This window comes from Astatotilapia calliptera, chromosome 5 (assembly GCF_964374335.1).
Source record: "Astatotilapia calliptera chromosome 5, fAstCal68.1, whole genome shotgun sequence".
NCBI lineage: Eukaryota > Metazoa > Chordata > Actinopteri > Cichliformes > Cichlidae > Astatotilapia > Astatotilapia calliptera.
In genome coordinates, this window is record NC_137426.1 from 30,543,474 (window position 1) to 30,564,752 (window position 21,279).

General features: G+C 42.1%; 3 protein-coding genes and 1 long non-coding RNA gene across 5 annotated transcripts; 3 read left to right on the forward strand and 1 right to left on the reverse strand.

Annotated features, from left to right (window-relative positions):
• Nucleotides 1-85: 85 nt before the first annotated feature.
• LOC113022892 (bcl-2-like protein 1) lies at nucleotides 86-1,886 on the forward strand. Of its 2 annotated transcripts, none has more exons than XM_026168806.2 (3): nucleotides 86-214; nucleotides 769-1,343; nucleotides 1,451-1,886. In XM_026168806.2, exons 2-3 carry the CDS (start codon nucleotides 792-794, stop codon nucleotides 1,577-1,579), a joined length of 681 nt encoding a protein of 226 aa, XP_026024591.1. In that variant the 5' UTR covers nucleotides 86-214; nucleotides 769-791; the 3' UTR covers nucleotides 1,580-1,886. The 2 variants fall into 2 exon arrangements, with proteins under 2 accessions (XP_026024591.1, XP_026024590.1); XM_026168805.2 differs by having other exon boundaries at nucleotides 173-310.
• Nucleotides 1,887-6,852: 4,966 nt separating this feature from the next.
• On the reverse strand, nucleotides 6,853-11,170 carry gata1a (GATA binding protein 1a). The gene is made up of 6 exons (XM_026168808.2): nucleotides 11,015-11,170; nucleotides 8,991-9,222; nucleotides 8,402-8,902; nucleotides 7,802-7,947; nucleotides 7,563-7,688; nucleotides 6,853-7,466 (listed from the first exon to the last, which is right to left on the reverse strand). The coding sequence occupies exons 2-6, from the start codon at nucleotides 9,202-9,204 to the stop codon at nucleotides 7,179-7,181; spliced, it is 1,275 nt and encodes a 424-aa protein (XP_026024593.2). The 5' UTR covers nucleotides 9,205-9,222; nucleotides 11,015-11,170; the 3' UTR covers nucleotides 6,853-7,178.
• A 62-nt stretch (nucleotides 11,171-11,232) lies between these two features.
• On the forward strand, nucleotides 11,233-13,723 carry LOC145428751 (uncharacterized). The gene is made up of 3 exons (XR_013909065.1): nucleotides 11,233-11,355; nucleotides 11,459-11,501; nucleotides 13,581-13,723. It is a non-coding gene; the product is annotated as an uncharacterized LOC145428751 (long non-coding RNA).
• A 3,176-nt stretch (nucleotides 13,724-16,899) lies between these two features.
• Nucleotides 16,900-20,901, forward strand: LOC113022896 (ras-related protein rab7). The gene is made up of 6 exons (XM_026168817.2): nucleotides 16,900-17,039; nucleotides 17,165-17,333; nucleotides 17,586-17,712; nucleotides 17,823-18,041; nucleotides 20,319-20,444; nucleotides 20,561-20,901. Exons 2-6 carry the CDS (start codon nucleotides 17,272-17,274, stop codon nucleotides 20,645-20,647), a joined length of 621 nt encoding a protein of 206 aa, XP_026024602.1. The 5' UTR covers nucleotides 16,900-17,039; nucleotides 17,165-17,271; the 3' UTR covers nucleotides 20,648-20,901.
• Nucleotides 20,902-21,279: the final 378 nt, after the last annotated feature.

The window sequence follows — 21,279 nt, forward strand, 5'->3', positions numbered from 1 at the left end:
CACTCCGTATAATTTACTGAGTGTCAGTGTCACAACAGATGCATCTGCATGTTTTTAAATGAAATTTCAGCGACTTCCTAATTTCCGGAATGTCTCTTTATTTGATTGGTCGCTTTGTATGAGTGGGTGGGACTCCTGGCTGCTGCTACCGTACAACTGTCCAACCGCCAGCGTGCATCGCTACCCAGGCCACAAAGTGTGACGCTTCAGAAAGGTGCGTTTATCTGGAGTATTCGCAGCAGTAGTTTTTAAAACTTCATAGCTGCTTTCTCAAACGGAGAACAAGGTTTTGGCAGCTCTAGGTATAATGGTGAGTGGAGGCGCCGCATGTTCACGGCTTAAATAGAATTTTTAGTTGTTTATTGATTTAGTTTTTTTCTAATTTTGCTGCGTTTCATGCGGAGTGTGTGGCAGCTGGTTAGCACGTGAAGCTAAAACTGGTAGAATCCAAGCGTGCGACTTCCTAGCTGGAGCTGTCAACGATGGTTAGCTGGCATTCAGAGGCTCTGGTATAGAAGTAATGCTGGTGAACAGTTCAGGGCTAAGCTTGAAAAACTACTAGTTAGCTGCGGTTAGCTCGCATAAAACGTTATTTTCCAAATTTCTGCCACAGTTGCAGTTGCAGTCCTCATACATAAGTTTACCTTTTTTACAATTGGTGAAGAGTAAAGACCACGATCAATAGAGATGGATGCTAAAACACAGTTGCACGAGTTGCTAAATTTTTAAAAGAATGAAGCTAACTGCAATATCCGTCTGTGCTTCCAGGTGACCACTCCAAGTGAAGCCTAATGTGCCAGATGATACACTGGTATGACTGGCAGGAGAGATCGTGGCATTTGATTAGCCTGGCCCTGCAGAGGAGGTCCAGAGTGGAGATGCAGTGCAGGAACCGAGAGCTGGTGGAGTTCTTTATAAGCTATAAACTGTCTCAGAAGAATCACCCAACTTCCCTTCTGAGGCCAACCAATGTGGGCCAAAGGACTGAGAGAGACCTGGCCAAATCCCTGCCTGCGTACGATGGCATAGAGGCTTTAAAATCAGCTCTTCTAGACTCAGGAGAGCAGTTTGGTTTTCTGTTCACACAGTCTTTTAGGGACGTTGCTTCGCACCTCAACATCACGCCAGACACAGCCCAGCAATGCTTCGAGAGTGTGATGGATGAGTTGTTCAGGGATGGAATCAATTGGGGGCGTATAATTGGTCTGTTTGTCTTTGGTTCTGCAATGTGTCTGGACTGTATTGACAGCAATATGGGTGAGCTGGTACCCGACATTGCAGACTGGATGACTGCGTATCTAGATGATCACATTAGTCTGTGGATCCAACGAAATGGAGGATGGGTAAGTCGGCAGGGGATGAAGTTGACATGAGGTGTGCAACTTTTGTGCTTTTAAAGGGAGGGAAAAAGTCATTTAAAACACTGTCTAATCTTTTTTTTTTTTTCCAGGACCGCTTTACAGAGATATTTGGGAAAGGGATGTCTACTAGGAGCTCTGGGGAGTCTCTGAAGAGATGGCTGTTTGTTGGAGTGGCATTAGTAACAGGGCTGCTCGTTGGCATGCTCATGACAGATTAACAGTGAAGGTGCTACTTCTCTGCCGTCACTGAACACCCTGTGGAATGCTAAACCGAGGGAGGGAAGCGGTTAATGTTTACATGGAAGCCCAGTCCACATGTGCAGTGACCATAGTGGGTGGGCAAAGTCATTCTGTGAGAAGCTTCATAATGTGTAACTTGGTGAGCTGTTGCAGACCACCTGCTCGCCTTGCTTTGACCAATGTGTTTTTATTTTATTTTTAAACGCACAACAGTTTAGTAGCTGATTTGCCTGTTCAGAGGGCAAATGCTTTAAATGAACCTAATTAAAAAGGCAGTGAAAGTGATTCAGCTAGTCTAAGCTCTCTCTCTCTCTTTTTATCCTGTATTATTCAGGGAACAACGTGTATGACTGAGACTATGTTGTATTCCCCCCTTTAATGTGTAATTCTCAGTTTCTTTTGACTGTTCTTGAGTTTTTAAGTCTGTTTTGAAAGGTTTTGCTGAGTAAACTGTATGGAGTGCAGAGGCTATCCAAAAAAATCAAATCTATGCTCTAGCAGAGGCCTGTGAGTTCTCTTCCTCCAACAGTCCAGAGACATGCATGTGAAATTGACTTTTTCCATCTCTCACTAGTATCTAAAATTATCCATGTGCAACAGGCTACATATCCATGATTGTATTCAGTGTTTTTTTTTTTTTTTTTTTTTTTTTTTTTTGTTTTTTGGCTGTTCCTCTAAGGGATCAGATTGGATCATCTGCTGCCATTTTGCCCTACTCTTAGCACAGTCTTGTCACATCAACCCCATGCAAGCCCCCTTCACTACATCTGTGGTCTGCCTCTTTTCCTCTGCTTGGCAGCTCCATATTAACCATACTTTGTTCACCAAGTCCACTAACTGAGCTGTCACTGTGACTAGTGATGGGCAGATGAAGCCCCATGAAGCACTGAAGCTTTTCATCCAATTGGTTCACCCCAACGCGAAGCTTCATGAAGCTTCATTTGCTCTAGCAGGACACCTACTGGACGTAAAAATAATAGCTGGCATGAATTTGAAGAGTGTGGCATTTTGCACACAGCCTGTAAATGTCAACAACAAAAGGAGTGTGTAAAACACCTATAGTGTAGTGATGGCATTATACTGTGTATATTTATGCTGGCAGTATGGAAAATGATTATTTGCGGCAAAGTTCGAACCGCTTCATGAACCAGTCACGTGGTACAGCCGGGCAGCGAGGCTTCGGACGTCATCATTTTCAGCTCCTCCCATAAATGAAGCAAGCCTCGATACGCGCTTCGCGGAAACGCCCCCTCCATTACTCGACACACGCTCCGAAGCCTCGATACAGAACGTCCCATCACTAACTGTGACATTAACTTCTCCAGCTCTGCCACTTTCACCTTGTTCTTGTTCTCGTGTCAGTGCCACCGTCTATAAACCATACATCGTAGCAGTGCTCGCTACTGTCTTGTAAACCTCCCCTTTCACTTGTGCTGCTATTGTTCTGCCACAAATCAAATGAAGTGACTCCATATGAAGTATCTTAAAAGCTGGAATTAAATGAGATGTATTCTTTTACACAATGTGCATTAAAATCTTCTTGAAAATATAAAATCCACATGTCTTTGTCACCATATCAACATGTACACAAAGATATATACCAAGGTCTGATATACATGCAAGGAAGATATTCTGCTAATGCTTCTGGGCAGTTATTGAGTCAGTGGGTGCTCCACACCAACTGTGCATGGAATAAAAATAGGGCAACAAGAATAAATAACAGACAAGAGGAGTTTAAACAAAACAGGAGGAAGGCACACATTAAAAAGACACATTAGAGGACGGGTTGCAAAGTGCTTGGAAGTAGTGCAATGGACTATGTCTGAGTATAGAAACCATGTGTGAGTGGCCTGAGTGATGAGGGTTATTCAGTGGCGTGGGTGGGGTGTTGGGTGGAATTGCTTTACAGTCCAAATGGCCCAGGGGAAGGAGGTCTTTGTGTCCTAGTTTGAAGTGTAAAGATGTGTACAGTTTTACATCCTGCACAGCCTCGCTTAACAGCAGTGTTGCACTTTCTCCACATGGGGGTGCTAATGTACCACATATTCCAAAAGGAGCATTCTTAAAACTAAGCTGTGTTACTCTGCTTTCAGTTACAAGTAATTTCAGACATGACAGCTGTAGTGTTTGCAAGCTCTTCCATCACAGTTTTTTCCTTTTGTATTTTTCCCACAAGAAAGTCAAATAAGACACAGAGAACGTGAATTCTCCCAGTAATGGGTTTAATCTGTCTGATCACACACCACAACAAGTAGTTAAATCACCCACTTTCCACGCTAGAACAGCTTTTCACAAGATTATTCTGCGAGCTCTGGATGATATAATGATAGTACGAATGGGAAAGGAGACAAGCAGTGAGGCAGCGGGAGAGAGAAGGCTCTAACGGATGGCCTTGTGAGTGAACTGGAGAAGGCCTGTGGTTGCTAATCTATCCCCGTCATTTGTTGCCATTTCCCCAGAGCAGAGCTGACAGCTGCAGCAGATAAACAGCAGATACAGACAGTTGAGGAAAAGAGTATAAATTATGGATGTGCTTGCCAAATCATCTTATTCCTTTAAAAAGAAAAAGATCATGTCTCCCCCTCCCCCCCCGCACTTGTCTCGTGTTTGTTTTGCTCACGATAACTCCTGCAGAGGTGAGCACTGCGGATTGGTCCACTTTAGTGTGGTTTAGAGTCAACTTTGAGTAGATGCTGTAAACGTATTCAAATAGAAACCCACCCTCATCTCGCTCCGTAATTTCACAGGGCACTATCACAAATTATTCCCATAATCAAGGTCTTTGGGGAATCAGTTGGGTTATGTATTGTAACGGTTGGCTGCTAATGAATGAAGCTGCACTAGGAGGAAACATTTTTCATATTATTTTTTCTACTGTGGATTTTTTAAGCGAGTTGAACAAAAAACAAGCAAAAAACGCTTCTATTGATAAATTCTGTCAAAGACTTGGTTTATCACCAATACACCCAGTGGTGCGTGTCATGCAGCGTTATGAGTAGGTGACTTGCCCAGATGTTCACAGGGCCGTACTCGCCGAGATGAAACCAAATGCATAAAAGAAAATCTTATTTCTCCTCGAGGTCTGCAGTGAAGCGTGCACGAATCAGTGGGCGACATGGGTGATAATTTATAGATTTGTCTCGAGGGAAGCATTCTGTGAGCGTACTCGCAGATTATGAAACATGATAGGATTCACTTGGCCCAAACATGACACACTGGTTTTGTAACCAAACTGTTCTTCTACACCCCAGTGCCTATTCACATACAGCACCCAGTTACCGGTCCTTCAGATGATTCCAGTGATATGTGTGTTTGTCTTTGACACCTAAAGAGACACTGTGGCCCTCAATGACTAACTGACAGGGAGTGTTAGAGTGGCGGTGCCAGCAGCAGGTGGATGGTTTGGGGTCTGTGGCCTCAGTGATAACTTATCAGCCACCCCCCAGTACTGAGCGAGCAACCCCAGCCCTGCTGCTCAGCATAAAAAGTACACAGACATGTATACACTAGTATTAGGCGTTTCTTACATAAATGGTAAATGGCCTGTATTTGTATAGTGCTTTTCTAGTCCCTAAGGACTCCAAAGCACTTTACACAACCAGTCATCCACCCATTCACACACTGGTGATGGCAAGCTACATTGTAGCCACAGCCACCCTGGGGCGCACTGACAGAGGCTGCCGGACACTGGCGCCACCGGGCTCTCTGACCACCACCAGTAGGCAACGGGTGAAGTGTCTTGCCCAAGGACACAACAACCGAGACTGTCCAAGCTGGGGCTCGAACCGGCGAACTCCCAACTCTTGAGCCACGATCGCCACGATAACCTGTTAAGGCAAGAGTCTGTTAAGACCCTGAATTCAAGGTGTTTCTTTGCACAGAACAATATGCATCTTGCGTTTTGTCATAAAATTGTGCCAGAGAGCTTTGCCTGTGTGTACTAATTTAACCCTAATAGGGCAATGCTGCTGGGCAATGTGTCCATTATCAAACAGCCTGCCCTGTTTGTTTTTTAAAGCCATATTCCTCTAGAAAAACAATCAAATCAGCTCCAAGTGTCTGAATATTAAAATATTAATATTATATCAACTTAAAAAAATCATTCTTTAAGTCTGTTTTAAGTAAATGCATGTACCCTTGTACTTATAAATAATTTTAGGCATTTAAATTTTAGTTTATCTGGATTTCTTTTTTTTATTTCCTGCTTCTCCACTTGCTGTAGCACAAAGGTCAGAAACTACAGAGAGGTAAGCCAAAAACGAGGCTGAGGAGTCAGTGCACCTAGATTGTTAAGTGCTTTGCGTTTGTTCAGATGACAATGCATTCAGCTGGTTAACACAATCACAGACGTTCTTACACAGCACGTCTTTGAATGCTGTCCCTCTAGGGTTTTTCAAAATAAAACATAATGGCACCTTAATATGTCACGCACTGTTAGAGCTTAAAGTGAAAAAGTAAAAGTCAAACTAGCCCTTGTTTATTAAATGTTCACAAGTCCCTCTTAATTCCTTTGTAATATATTTTTACAATTTTGTCAATCTAGCCGTGATCTCGTCTTTACTTTGTTAAAGTAAATTTGACTGGTAATAGCCTGATCCATTTACTGAAGTAAGAGTTTCAATGTTGGTGAGGAAAATGTGCATGTGTGCATTTTTTTTCTTCTACTTCACTAAAGGCAGAATTCACCTCACAATCTACATGTGCTCGGCTTTCTTTGGCCTACATGGGCAAAAATAAAACACGCAAAGGGCAGCGACGTCATGAAACGTATTGTTGTCTTCTGATTTCTAAACACGTTCTCTGTTGTTTGAGACCTTTGACATGAAAGTGGAAAACTGTAAAATTGAAACAAAAATCCCCTTCTGCACATTCAAACAGAGATGAGTAATGAAAAGTACAAACGTGACCTCGTGTGTCCAGTTGTGCTGTAGCTCGTCTAAATATAAAAGCAGCCATAAGTGGTGCACTTTAGTTGAATGTTTGTCACTTATGCGGAAAAGACGATTTGCATACCCGCTATGTACTATTACACTGTCAAAGTGGAGAACTGCCAGCACAAAGACACCATTATACCAGGGCAGGGGAGTACAATAACCTCCCACAGCAGGCCTTGCTGTGGTTAGCTCAGAGAGCTGAGGATTCAAATGACTTAAAACAAAAGCCTTCATAAGTCAAACAGAATAAGTCATGCATTTTTTTCTTTAGAGTTTTAATATGGTAATAAGAATTATGCAAATACAAAACAGACCCCTGAAGCACAAAACTAAGGTATAGCTTTACTTTAAGAATAATAAAAGAAGAATTGTCACACAGATACCGTAAATCAGATTTGTGTTTGTATTTACAGCTGGGAGAATTCCCTTATTAGGGTGTTTACATATGCCAAAACCTGAGTGATTTTATCGGACTTCACACAAGTGCCCAGTCAGCACAGTAACACAACATGTGGATGAAACGCAGGTAAAATACACAGGAAACTCCATTCGCATGACAGCCAACAACACATATGTACAAATAACTGGCAATACAAGGAAGCGGGCTCGTGTCTGAGTATTCACAGGTGCCCGTCCTGTTATGTCACACTAGTGTGGGCACCATGCCAGAGTTGAGGTGGTGCGTGTAGGGTAAGCTGGCAGAGGGATGGATCGGGGACGGTGTAGGCATGAGGTGAGGCGAGTGACTGTAGGTGAGGAGAGTCCCGGGGCCGAGGGAGAAGGGCCCACCGTTGTCGTCCAGGGAGGGCGGCTGAGTCACCTCCATGTACGGCTCCAACAAGGCGGCCTTCTTGCTCTTCTTGTTCTTGCTGGAGACTTTTCTGTTACGTGTTTGAATTCCATCCTTCTTCATGGTGAGAGGCCGGTTAACCTGTAGTGAGGAATGAAGGAGAATTTTTTTTAATTAATTAATTTTTTTTTAATATTTACCAGGTGTTTGTGGATTCATCTGAAATGACTGACTCACGTTATGCAGTTTAAAGTAGAGTCCGCAGGCATTACACACAGGTTCCCCGTTGGCGTTTCGTCTCCACAGCGTTGTTGTGCTTGTGTGACAGTTGGCACAGAGGGTACCTGCGCGCTTGCTGACAATCTGAGACACAGAAAAGGATATAGTCGAGCTTTTCAAACTACCCTGGTAACGACGGATTATTTGTTCGATGGTTTACAAAGGAGGCAAACGAGGCCCGTATCAGCCTGTCATACCAGTCTCTTCTTGGGTCGGATTAGAGGTCTATTTTGGCCGTTCATCTTGTGGTACAGTCCACAGGCATTGCACAGGTAGTGGCCTGTACCATCCCGGCGCCACAGAGGGGTAGCTGTGGCTCCACAGTTGACACACTCTCTGGCCTCTGTTCAGAGAAATAATGACAGTTTACAGAGTGTAACATATGACGGATGAATGTTTCTTAATATATTATTTCATGTGCAAAGATCTCAGTGACACATTATATAATGGGCAGACTGTTATACTCAACATAGAACAAAATGTTTTAGTTTCACAACTCTCTCTCTCTCTCTCTTTTGTTTTTGGAACTTGCAGATGCTCAGTTGTTGTTGAAGTACAGATGTTCGAATTTCTATTTTGGGAGAGCTACAAGGGTTGAAAGTTTATTCAAATTTCTTGTAAATGTAACCATCTACAGTTCCATGAAATCTGCATCTGCTGAGAAAAATCTGATAATTTCCAAAACAGCCACCAACCGTCAAGGCTGAACTTTCAGAGCATTTTCATTTTATAGAATATTGTGCCAAAATGGTCCACCCAGGGAAAAGAAAAAGAGGCACCTGTCAATATATCCTCACCTGGAGTGGATATCCTCATCTTGTTACGGAGTTTAGGGGAGTACGAGGGGTTGATCCAGGCTCCGGGGCTGGAGTAGAGGGCAGCGGAGCTGTAGTCCTGTGGGCCACTCATGTATGAGCTGTAGGGGCTTAGCATGTGTGGGTGGGATGATGGAGTGTACACGCTGCCAGCTGCAGGAGTCAGGTTGAGAAAGCTGCTGCTGGCCCCAGACCCCCCAAGTGGGCTCAGGCGCTCTGCCTTGAGGGCCTCCTGAAAATGGGGACTCTCCCTGCCCTCTCTGCCCGGAGACGAGTATCCATCTCTGGAAGTGGTGAAAGAGGAGGTCACTCCAGGGGTGTAGAGGGAGGTCGGGGTGTGCGAATGCAATGGCGTCTTAGTGAGAGGGCTGCTGCTCCAGGTGGAGACTGGGGGGTTGTAGGGCGAGCTCAGAGAGTGGCTGGGCAGCCCATCCAGCAGCTGAAGGTTGCTGAGCAGGCTCGGTGAGTTGAACATTGGTCGAACTGTGGAAAGAAGAAATAAGAGTCAAATCACAATTTAGAAGGCGAACTAGAGGATGGATTTGTTGGGTGACGGCTTGGAAGCACTGACCAGAGCCGTGTCGGTAAGGAGCTGGCGCTCGACTGAGGCTTGGGGTGGAGAAGAAAGAGGGCAGGCTGGTGTAGTCAGTGTCCTGGCCGGTGAAGAACGTCTCACCCTCTTCTCCCGGAGGCAACAGGCCAGAATCAGAGGAGAAAGCGGCCAGGGGGTCTGAGCTGAGCAGGGATGGAGACACCCAGTGGGACTGCTCTGATGAATCTTCCATGTTGGCAGGTAAAACAGCCTGTGGCGAGTATAGTGAGAAATCTAAATTGTTTTTGCTGTCAAATGCACCAACCCAGGATGAAAAGATCTAAGCTGTGCACAAGCCTCATTTTACACGAGTCATTTATTATTCATTCATGTACTCTTTGCACTCTACACCCTTACACTAATGCATTTGTCTTTACAGTTAGCACAGTTTAAAATGAATATAAGGACACGAGCATCGATTGACTTTGTTTTTAGGTGTGTGGCTCTCAGTCTTTATGGAGACATGTTGTCAAAAGGTCTTGACAGAGACACCACCAAACTCCTCGCACACTGGAGGTTTGCGACTCTCTTAATTCAGATGAGAACGAGAGAGGCCGTGACTCTGATTGAAGTCGATGCATTATCACCGAGCTTCTCTCTTCACAACAACCAGTGCAACTTGAAGTTATCAGGGACAAGATCTCTCGACAGCATGCTTTTTCAAACTTCCTTTTCTAGGATCCTCATTTGACTGCGGCTGAAAGTAAAAACTAAAAATAAACGAGTCTATAAATGTAGCGACACAGCCAGTGACCAAACGGTTACCAAGTGGCCCCACTACAATAGGTGTGCCAGTTAGAGGAATGCAAAAGATGTGCCCATAGGGATGACTGGCCGTGTGGACAAACAACACAGCAGCGCACACAAAGTGTAATGGTGTTTGCTGGCAGATTTTTTTTCTTTTCAAGTCAGAGTGTTAACAGCAGTCTCTTTCACACTCTCACTTATTTGTGTGATTAATAACCCTTTCTGTTTTTGTTTTTTTGGGGGCGATTCAATTTTTATCAAAGAAAAACGCAAATTTCGAGCAGATTTTTAGAGCTTGAGATGAAGGCCCCTTTCTGAAAACTGCTTTAAAAGTCGAATCAAAAACAAATCCTGCTCCAAAATACCAGCAACGACGTCCCACAGCATCATAATGTGCATTATAAGAACAGCGGACGAGGCCTCTCCCCGCGCCGTATCTTTAGAGGGAAGAGAAGAGGAAAGAGAAGAGACTGATACTGGCTGATAAACTCTGAGAAAATCTGATAGACAGCATTATTATAATGCTAAATATATCCAGCCCCACTGATACTACATGAAACTAATCTCATCTGATTAATAGAAATCTGTTTGATGAGAAACGCAACAAGCGCAGTGACACAGCGGGGTGAGGCGGCACGTTGTGGAGGACTGATCAAAAGAGACAAAACTAAAAAAGAAACAACCCCAGAGGGATAGATGAAATAATTTGAAACTCCCACCCAGCTGCTCATATCACAACACAATTAATTACTTTGAGTGTTATGCCCCTAAACTCCAATGTTAATAGATTGACATTATGCTACTTGCATTAAAACACACTGAACATATATCTACCGTGTAAAGCAGTCGACTTGTTTTTGATATGGATGTAAGCAACTTCAAGCTGAACTCGTGCAGTGGGCGAATTAAATTAATATTATAATTCATCTCTACCGTTACATATACTTGTGGTAATTATTGAAAATTCAATTGAAAATAATGAACGGAAAACAAAAAGTGTCACTTTCACAGAGAAGGAAACAGATTCTCTGTTGCCCTCATGCAAAGTTCTCGCCTCTCGTATCTCCACAATTCACAGTCTGCCAAGCAATAAATTGCCTCAGATGATCGTAATTCTCGCCAGTGAAAGTTTCACATGCACAATTATTCTTAACCAACAAAACTAGCCAGCTGTATTTAACGAATCAAGCTGGTTACACCAGGTGTTTGGGGTGGAAATATGAGAACAGAAGGCAAAGTCCCGACTGGTCACCTACCTGAGTGGACGCCACCGACGACTGATGGGTGCAGTGAGCTTTTAGAGCCGAAAAATATATGCAGCCAGGTGGGAGGTGGTGCACAGCTGGACCTCACTGTAGGCTGATGGCTACAACTAAAAAACTTCTCTAACTACCAGCAAAGTTTAGGGCTACGAGACAGTCCGTGGGAGGGGTTGGGGACAAACATTTTTTTAAAAGACACACCTCTTTGGTCCAGAGAGAACGAGCTTGTGTGGGGCTTAGATGTTACATATGTACAGGCATGAGTTTAAAATCACATTTAAGCGTGTCATCTACAGATATAAATAATGTAATAAATGTGGCATCTGGAGCGAAAGGTGAAGGTGCTTTAAATCTTAGTTCCTCTGCTCTTCCTTTATGGCTGTGTGTGCTGCTTGTGTAGTATTGATAACGTGTTTGTATCTCTGATGATTTCCACAGAGGAAGCACCGTATATAAAAAGCATATCAGGACCAAAACCAAGGCCAGTATGAAACAACTACACGTAGTCGATAGGAATCATCAGATCCATTGCACATCATATTTTGTGTGTTATATTGTCTTTTTCCAGATCTTAAAAGAAATGCATATACTAATGCAATATAAAATAAACTCCGCTTCCTGCGGTGTGCATGCAGGATGGACACTTTTTTTGTCTGTTGATGAAATGTGCATACAGCCCCTGATAAGACCAAGCCCACATGGAAAAGAGTTTGACAGACATTTGAACAAAGCAAATATAAAATGCAAAGACACAATTTCTTTGTGGTCCAGCAAAGCTTAGAATGGAACACAGTAATGCAAATCGGCGAAGACGCTGCAATCATAGGGAGAGATATGGTCTGAGCACGGCCTGGCTGCGCACAAACCCGACACTGTCGAAGTCATTTGATAGTCAAAGCAGCTCCCCAACTTTCCTCTCTCTTTGTTCATTTACAGTTTTCAGGGAAATCAGGGGAGAAAAACAGTTGGGAAGAATTGATGCCTTTCTTTTTTTCCTTTTTGAAAAACAAAAACAAAAAACCACACTGGGTTTTTTTTAGGAATGAGGCAGATAAGTTGAAATGCGTCCGACAAGGCAGCGATGGCTAATAAGTGGTATCAGTTAGGCCAGATGCAAATCAATATATAGGTCATGGCAACTGTTACACAAAAATTCTAACTAAGCCTTTCATTTCCCTAAACGTTCCACACACGGTATCACCGGTTGCTGTGAAATTAGTATCCTGGAACAACAGAAATAAACTGTTAAAGTAGTAAAAGTCAGTGAAGTCAATGTCCCGGGGACCCATAAACAGTTGGATATCAGGAAAAAGCAGAGCTGTAATAAAATGTCCTCCTCATCACCTCCGTATAACTTCTGATGACACCTGTGTCATGTTTTCTTTGTTGTCACGTAGATAAGTGAAGAAGAAACCTGCTCTGTTCGCACCTGTCAGTGTTTTTTTTGTTTTTTTTCCTTTTATGAGATTTGTCAAAAGGCTGCTGTTGGTTCAATAATAAGACTAAGAGCAAGCGATTATACTAAATAAATAAAATTCGATTCAGGATTCTGTTATACAAAGCTTAAAGTTTGTCTGACATCATCGTGTAATCAAGGTATGATAATTTGTGCAGTGTAAGCCCACTTCAGGCAAAGCTGGATAGGCTCCAGCTTGTGCTATCAATTTATTGTGTTGACAACTTAGGTTTGTCCCCTCTAGGTTTTCCTTTTTAATGGCAGTTATGGCACAGTTAAATGTGAATGTGCTGGATGTGAAACACTGTAGCCTGGGTGAATGAGAGCAGTAGTACCAGAGTGAGATGAGGTCTCTGTGGCAGCGTGGACAGCCGGGCAGGGATGTGGCTGCCGCCACAGTGCGAGTGTGCTGCTCTGCTCTGATAAGAGGTTATCAAGATGAAAGGAGGAGGCCAGGAATTACAGGCCCGCCGCTTACTGTCATAAAGCGGTACAGGCATACTGTCAGGGTTACAAGGCCCTACAGCGTGTAAGTGGCTGTACTACATAAATCACGCAAGGCAAACACACACACACGGACACAGTTTTCTTCTTCTGTTGACAGTATCTCGACAGAGACAGTTTGAACTAACGCTGGAGTGTCTTGTCGGACAGTTAGGAGGTTGCTCAGGGCCTTCGTAGCTGGATGACAGATGACATTGTGTGTCAACAGTGGAGTATGAGGACAACTTTCAAATTCCCAAGAAACAGGCTTCTGTGAAGGCGGTGGTCTTATCTCTGCAATGCAGGGCTGCAGCACCACTGCTATACCCAGGAGGATAGCGCTCTCTCTTTCTCTCCCCCCCCCCCTCTCTCTCACACACACACACACACACACACACACACACACACACACACACACACACACACACACACACACACACACACACACACACACAAATGTTCATACAGTCTGTTTCTGAGGACATTTATTGACATGATGGTTTCTCTAGGTCCTCAATACAGACTTAACTAAGTGAATAGCCTAAAGCTGTTTCTGACCAACACCCATAAACCTGAATCTTGACACTCACACACCTTCTGTTTCTTTCTTCTTTCTAAAAGGTGTGAAAGAAAGGAGGAGCAGACCGGGGTCACATCCAGAAGGTCCTCACTTTTTCAAAAAGTCTTCACTCCATGGTTGTACACATCTCCATTACTTTCACTGTGATTGAAATAAATGTTTAGGCGCTTTCTTGGCACCCAAACAAGCGTGGACTTTGTGCAGCAGCACAGCGTTATGAGTGTGTCTCCATTCATTGTCTAATAAAGTTAGGCGGGCACTCACGAGTGCCACTCACAGAGATACGCTAGTTTTTCTGTTGCTGTTTTTTTGCAATCTCAGTGTTCTGCTGCACCTCTGACAGTCACTACAGGACATAGATATGAAGGAATCTCAGCATTGTGTCAAGTAGTTGAGTTTTTCTTTTCTTATAGGTTTTATATTCTGTTTTTAACTGACGATTGCACAATTTTTTTTTTACCCCTCTTATGATCACAAATATAAATTCTGCTTTGTTTATATTTTCTGTGTCCGTGTGTTTCAGTAGTAAGTACTACTTCCTACTTATTATTGTTTATATTTTATATATGCTTTTATGTTAACCTCTTGATAACCAGCTTCCAATTTAGCTCATACATTAGGATAAATAAGTAACTTTGATACTAGACAAAGAAAAATTGAACTCTACCTCATCTGTCATTAATCTAGAATCTCATTTCTAAAGGCAGGCATCAAGTAAAAAAAAGTGTGATAGTATTGGTTTGAAAACACAACATGTTAGATGTTGAAACTGATCAATTGTATTGAGTTCTAAAAATGACCGGGAAGATTGGGATTAGAAATGAGTACATCAGGACGGCTCAGCTAGAGATAGAGTTCAAAGGAAAGCTCAAAATGGTCTGGGCATGTGGAAAGTATGTAGCAGATCAAGCCGACAGGCAGGTTGCTGGGGATAGGGTGAGGTGGAAGCAGATGATCTGCTATGGTGACCCCTAAAGGCAGCAGGTGGAAGAGCTGAGGAGACAAGTGACATAAAGCAAATGTTGCTCATTCGTGCCTGATAAAGGATTTCGAGGGTTTCAGCTGCTTGACTCCTTCTGTCATATTTTTGCTTCATAGTGCACCAGATGTTTTCAATGGGTAGATGAGGGATTGTGACTGATTGCATGGCCTCACTGAAAACAATCAAGGCCTTCACAGAGGCAGTTTATACATCCAGTGTGCGCTGATGTGCCCCATACTATCACGGGTACTGCCTTTAACCGTGCTCTGATAACAAGCCAAATGATTCCTCTACTCTCCAACAGCAAGGACACAAAGTCCATGATTTTCAAACACAATATCAGCAAAGAGAGACCAAAGAGTTTACACTTTGCCTCAGTCCATCTTATATGAGGTCAGTCCAGAGGAGAGCTCAGAGTTTCTGGATCATGTTCATGTATGCCTCTATGTCTCTGTATGGTGGAATTTCACCTCACATTTGTGGATGCAGCAAAAAAAGTTTACTGACTGTGACTTTCTGAATAATACTAAGATGGGATTTCCACTTCAGCATCATGTTTAAGATCAGCATTGTTTTTTGTTCTTCTTTACGCAGAGATTTACTGAATCGTTTAATGATGCTGTTTAGATGACGAAATTCCCACATTCTTGGCCATTTTATTTCAAGAACCATTATTTTTAAAGTGTTATTTTTCATTCTGTAAGACCCAACAATGACACTAACTGCATACTGAGTTATGGTAATTATTTCACCTCATTAACCTCATGAATCATGAGATTTTCCGTTGGCTTTTGGCAGTGAATTCAACATATTCTTATGATGATTGTATGATTGATGTATATATAGATAGATATATATGAACCTGTCCTCTGGTTACTGTAAGGTTTTTTTCTTGCACTAACCTGAACACTCAAAAGTGAAACGTAATAAAAGATGGCAGAATTTGATTACTCCAATAAAAGGAAACTCTGAAACATCAAAGTACAAAGTGTGAGTAAATGTCAGCATTTTAGCCTTTCTGATATGTCTCCTTCTTCTTTTAGCCTTTTTTTTTTTACATTTAATTAAAATATTGATGATATTTTAACTTTCATTAATAACTTTAACCTCACAATTAGTTAAAAACACTAAACTGGTCATTTAATGATTATTCAAAGCAACCCTACCTCATGGCTCTAAGCATATCTGTCCGAGAAGAAAAATAAACCACCTGAGGTCTATACTGCCCTCTAGTGGGGAATAAAGGAAGGGGTTTTTTGTTTGTTTTTTTACAGTTTTGAGCATTTCATTTTTATTTTTATGTATTTTAATTTGTTTAGTGAACATTTGATGTACTGATGGGCTGTAACAATCCCATTTTTGAGATTTATAGAAAAATAAATCTTTACTGTTCACCAGTGTAATCATTATAGTTTGATCTAAAAATAAATAAATAAATAAAAATATTTAAAACAATAATAATAATAATAATAATAATAATAATAATAATAATAATAATAATAATAATAATAATAAATGAAGGGCCGCTTTCCAAATGTAGAATGTAAAGTAGAATGTAAAGTTTTATTAGTAAAGCCGAACAGTGATCAAAAACACTGATCCATTACAGAGCCTATAGGCTACCTTAGGGCTGATCCAGTTTGGAGTCACTGATAGAGTCACTCAGGTGATCTTCAGTGGAAAATATTTTGAGGTTCAGTTGCTTTAAATAGTTTCAGATTATTCAGTGACTGAATCTGTGAACAATCTGTGAAGATTAGTCTCACCTTCACTCAAATATTCCCATCATATCCAAGATCGAGCTGTGACAGACATTTTTCCATCACCATCAGTATGTGGTGCGTCTAAAGTTTTACACAGACGAGTTTGACTGAAACAGTCATTGCTACAGTAAATGTTTCAGAAGAGCTGACTGACAGTCTGACAGCTACTCTCCACAGAGCCACAGAGATGGAGACTGTGGATCTTATACTGGGTTGATTAGAAATATGCAACGTCATGGCTGTATATACCTGTATATCGAGGAGTAAATGCCTGTTTAATGTTAAGTACAAAAATAGAACAAATTAGCGTCTAACTGGGATTTCAGTGCTTGTAAAAACGTCAACTTCTTCAGATTAGTTCACTCCCCTACACAATGACTGAGATTTTATAAATGAGGAAATGATTCGAGGTGTCAGCCAGGTGATTCAGGTGCAGCAAGAGGGGAGGAGTCAGAGAGAAACTCAGTTCGCTAATTAAAACCTGCCAGCGAGCAGGTTATCTGACCCCAGTTACTGACTCAGAGTTGAAGTTGACTGTTTTTCTGGAACAAGAAGATCCGGAGTTTCCTCAGCTCAGGGTTAACAAACTCAGAGTTGTTCCTGGAGTAGAGCCCTGTTGCTGAGTCTGTGGACCTTTCATACAGGAATGAGGAGAACGCGGCTGTGTGCCAATCACCTGTCATGATGAGGTGCCTTCAAAGCACAGCCACTTAATTGGAATTTTGGACATTTAGTTGCAACTTGCCAGCAGTGTGGTAAGAACAAAAGAAAAAAAAAGAATATATTTAACACACGGAGGAAATCACTTGAAAACTTTAAAACAATAATAATAATATTAGTATTTTAGTTATTTTATCTTAATTTCTAAATCTGGCTATAGGCGTGTGACACGTCCAGTCATTGAAGGCGCATATTTCTAGGGACCCGTGAAGGCATCGGCAGCGTGAGCTCTCGTGGGTTCATACCGGCTGGGCCAAACAATCAGACATGGATATGAGTGACAAAAAGGGTCCTATTACACTGAAAATAATCCTCATAGGAAACTCTGGGTGAGTTAAAGGGGCATTTAAAGGTTCTTATTAATTCCGCAGTTCCACCGATACTTGTTTCACTTTCATTTACTCCGGCTCTCTTTCTGTTCATAGTTTAAGACATAATTCCAAATTCTCAAAAGTGTGAAAGTGTGGGCTTGTATTTAACGGCGCAGTGCGATGCAAGAAGAATAATGCGCCTGTCTCCGGTAAAAGAGCGAGAGGTCTTCATTTTGTCGATTTCCACTAAACATGTGAGTGTTTACTTAGGGTGGGAAAATCCTCCGTCATGAACAGATACGTGAATCACCGCTTCACCAACATGTACCGGGCCACTGTGGGGACCGACTTCCTCTCTAAAACAATCAGCATAGATGGGGACACAGTCACGCTGCAGGTAATTCACCTGTGCATTTGGCAGTGAAACAAGCCCCCACGCACCCAGGAACAAGACATTCATGTCATATAGGATGATTAATCCCATGTTTCCCACTGTGTGTATGTCAGATCTGGGACACAGCAGGCACAGAGAGGTTCCAGTCTCTGGGTACACCTCTGTACAGGGGAGCTCACTGCTGCATGCTGGTGTTTGATGTCACATCCAAGGCCAGCTTCTCTGCTCTGGATGGGTGGAGGAAGGAGTTTTTGATCCAAGGGGAACCCAAGGATCCTTCTGATTTCCCTTTTATTGTACTGGGCAACAAAACGGATCTGAGCGACCGAGAGGTTAGTCAAAGTCCTCTTCTTTCAGTCGGTCTCAGTGAGGCATCTCCAGGTTTACCACACACGTGGCTCAGTACAGTTTTATTAAATGCAGATTTGTTGGAACCACGACTGAACTATAACATCATTTTTGTCTTACCTGCTTTCCGGCCTGGTGCTGTAGTGGGAACCTACTAAACCTAAGTGTGATCACTTAGGTTTAGGACCTTTAGTCTATATTGAGCTACCTTGTTATCGGGTTTGTTATCAAATTGCTTCAATTTTGCCATTCTGTGTGTATGCAGTCACTGGGCACTTTTAAATGTACACCTTAGCTTAGTTTTGCCTTTAGAACTGCCTTAATTCTTCATGGTGTAGACTCCCCAGGTGGTGGGAAAAGATTCCTCTGAGATTTTGATCCACAGCCTCACACAGCTTCTCCAGATCCATGATGTGAATCTCCCGTTTGACCACATCCCCGAGGTGCTCTGTAGGATTCCAGTCTGGTGACTGTGGAGACCACTTGAGTAAAGCAAACTCATTGTTAAGCTCAAGAAGCCACTTTGATATTTTTGAGCTCTGTGGCATTATCCTGCTGGAAGCAGCCATCTGAAGACGGTCATTAAGGTATAGACGTGGTCAGCAACAGTTCTCGGGTAGGCTGCGGTATTTAAACCATTCTCAGTTGGTACTAAGATGCCCAGTGTGCCAAGAAAATGTGCCCTCTCACCATTACACCACCAACACCACGACCATCAGCCTGAACTGTTGGTAGAATGGAGCCATGCTTTCATGTTGTTTACACCAAGAGATTTCTCTTTTCTTTCTGAAATACACTTGTAAATTACACTCTTGCAAAGGAAATGCAAGTCACAGTGAGTGTTAGATCAAAAGTGAAGTCTCTATTAACATTTTGTATTCTTCTGTTCTATTTTTGGTGTGAGCGCACAGTAAAGTAAGCTGCGTCCAGGGTAACCAGGTGTCCTACTTTATGTGGAGGCTGCACAGCATTTTTTTTTTTTTTATCTCTTGTCCCTCAGTCTCACATTTTGATTGGTTCTGGTATTCAAAAGTCAACACTGCAGGAAAGATACGTGAAGAAAGCATGGGTCAAGTGCAGGTTAACCTCACTGTTCTACTGCCTACCCAAGGAGGAAAACTGTAAATCACAATCAGTGCAGATTTTACTGGAATTGGATGGAAACTACCACAAAGAGAAAATGCAATGAATCTACAAGAAAGCCTGAAAACTACTTGAAGTCGGTGGAAGAAAATTGTCAGTTGATATTATTTTGATTATTATTCAGTTTTGCAGAATGAAGAAAGCTGATGCAAAGTGACACACTGCATGTGACTCTCACAAGGAAGTGGCAGCTCAAAATCAGATGTGACTATCTATAGCCACATCCCGACTCGGACCTAAAAATGATTGACGAAGAAGCCAGCAGCTGAAATAACAGTGTACCCATTTAAGTGTTATTGGGATAGAAAGAGAAACTGTCTAAACGATATTTAGCTTTCCTTTGTGCTTATTTTATTTGGTTAGGCAGAGTTGGGACATTTGAATTAAAATAAAATACAAAAACACAAGCTGAAGTCTGACAGAATAACAGTTAACAGTGACTACTACATTACGTATAGTAGTCACTGCACACTTTGTAGAGATGCGAATGGAAATCCCTTTGCAAAAATATTTTATGCCTGTCAAAGTGTTGTCTTTGGGATTTTTAGTAGATTCTAGTCAAGAAATGTGAACAAATGTTTTTAATGACAGGCTGCTAGTAACGGAGCACCTAACAATATCATTTGAAATGGGTTTGCTATGTTTTCGGTTATGTGAAGACTTCATGCGTTGAGTTAGGTGGATTTATTTAATGCTTGAATGATTTGTAGATTAGTGTCTATGACTGGATTGAACAGAGGGAAATGCAGTCAGTGTAGAAAGAAAAACTTTGAAAGACCTTCAGAAAGCCTGAAGAACTATTGGTCAAGATCACTGGCTCACTAGGAGCAAATATAAAGAAATCAGGGCTGTGTTTGTCCTTTATATTCTTAATGCTAAGCCTTTAATCTGTATAATCCATGTTTATTAACTCTTACAAATCAGATGCCATCTCAGGATGGCTCTCAGCATGACAAAAGTGACCATTGTTTAGTTTGACGTGTTCTGGTCACCACAGGCTTTCCAAGCCCACTGCTCGTGAAACTCAGTTTGCCAAGAGGCCCATCCTTTAGATTTGTGTGTTTTATTCCACACATTACTCTGATCCATCATGTGAGTAACATTTTGTTTCCTCTCAGGTGTCTGACAAGCTGTCCCGGCAGTGGTGCGAGGAAATTAGAGCTGAATACTTTGAAGGAAGTGCCAAAGAAGATCTGGATGTAGAGAAGCCGTTTTTGAGAGCGGCTCAGCGTGGCTTACAGCAGGTGACTCAACTTGTCTTGTGTTTACTTTTAATAAACACACACGCACAAAAGCCTATTTTTTTTTTATGTTTAACATGTTTATTTTTTGATGATAAAAGATACATTACTCCCTACAGTACAAAAAACACACATTGGAAAATACAGGACATTTCCAGATAACCTGCAAACAGCCGAGAGAAACTCGCAACACCTGTGAGTGCTGAGAGGCGCACTCGTCCCAGTGTGGAAGGGGAAAGTTCAGAGACCTCGGCACTGCTGATGAGGACCTATCTAACGAGGGTGCAAAAATAGTGACCCAGCAAAGGTACTGTGGAAGGAAAGGACACAATTGTATACCACATGGAGAGAGGAACAAACTCATTAAATGTTTTTTCTTCTTTTTTTCTTTTTTTTCTGAGAACCTTCAGCTTATGGTCTAACTTAAGGCATCACTACTAAAATACACTGCTTTTTTGCATGCATGTCTAGTTTTGTTCAACAGACACACCGACACGCACAAAATTATGAATGCATATGAAGAGAAAGTTTTCATTTCTAGAAAGTAATCGGGAGAAATCACAAACAGAACCCGAGGCACGGGCCAGAGAAAAAGCGGCAAACCCGGGCTCTCATCTTCGTGGCCGTCGTTACCATCACAACTGAATCCACTCTTACAAAGTAGATATACACTCATGTCCAGTCAGAAACCTCCTCCCTGTACAAGTTTTGTATTGTAACGAACCTAGCAGTGATTCGGACTCCTACAGTGAATCAGCTTGACAGAAGCAAATTAGGGAGACTATATATATTTATATATATATATATATATATACGTTTCTTTTATAAGCAAAGACAC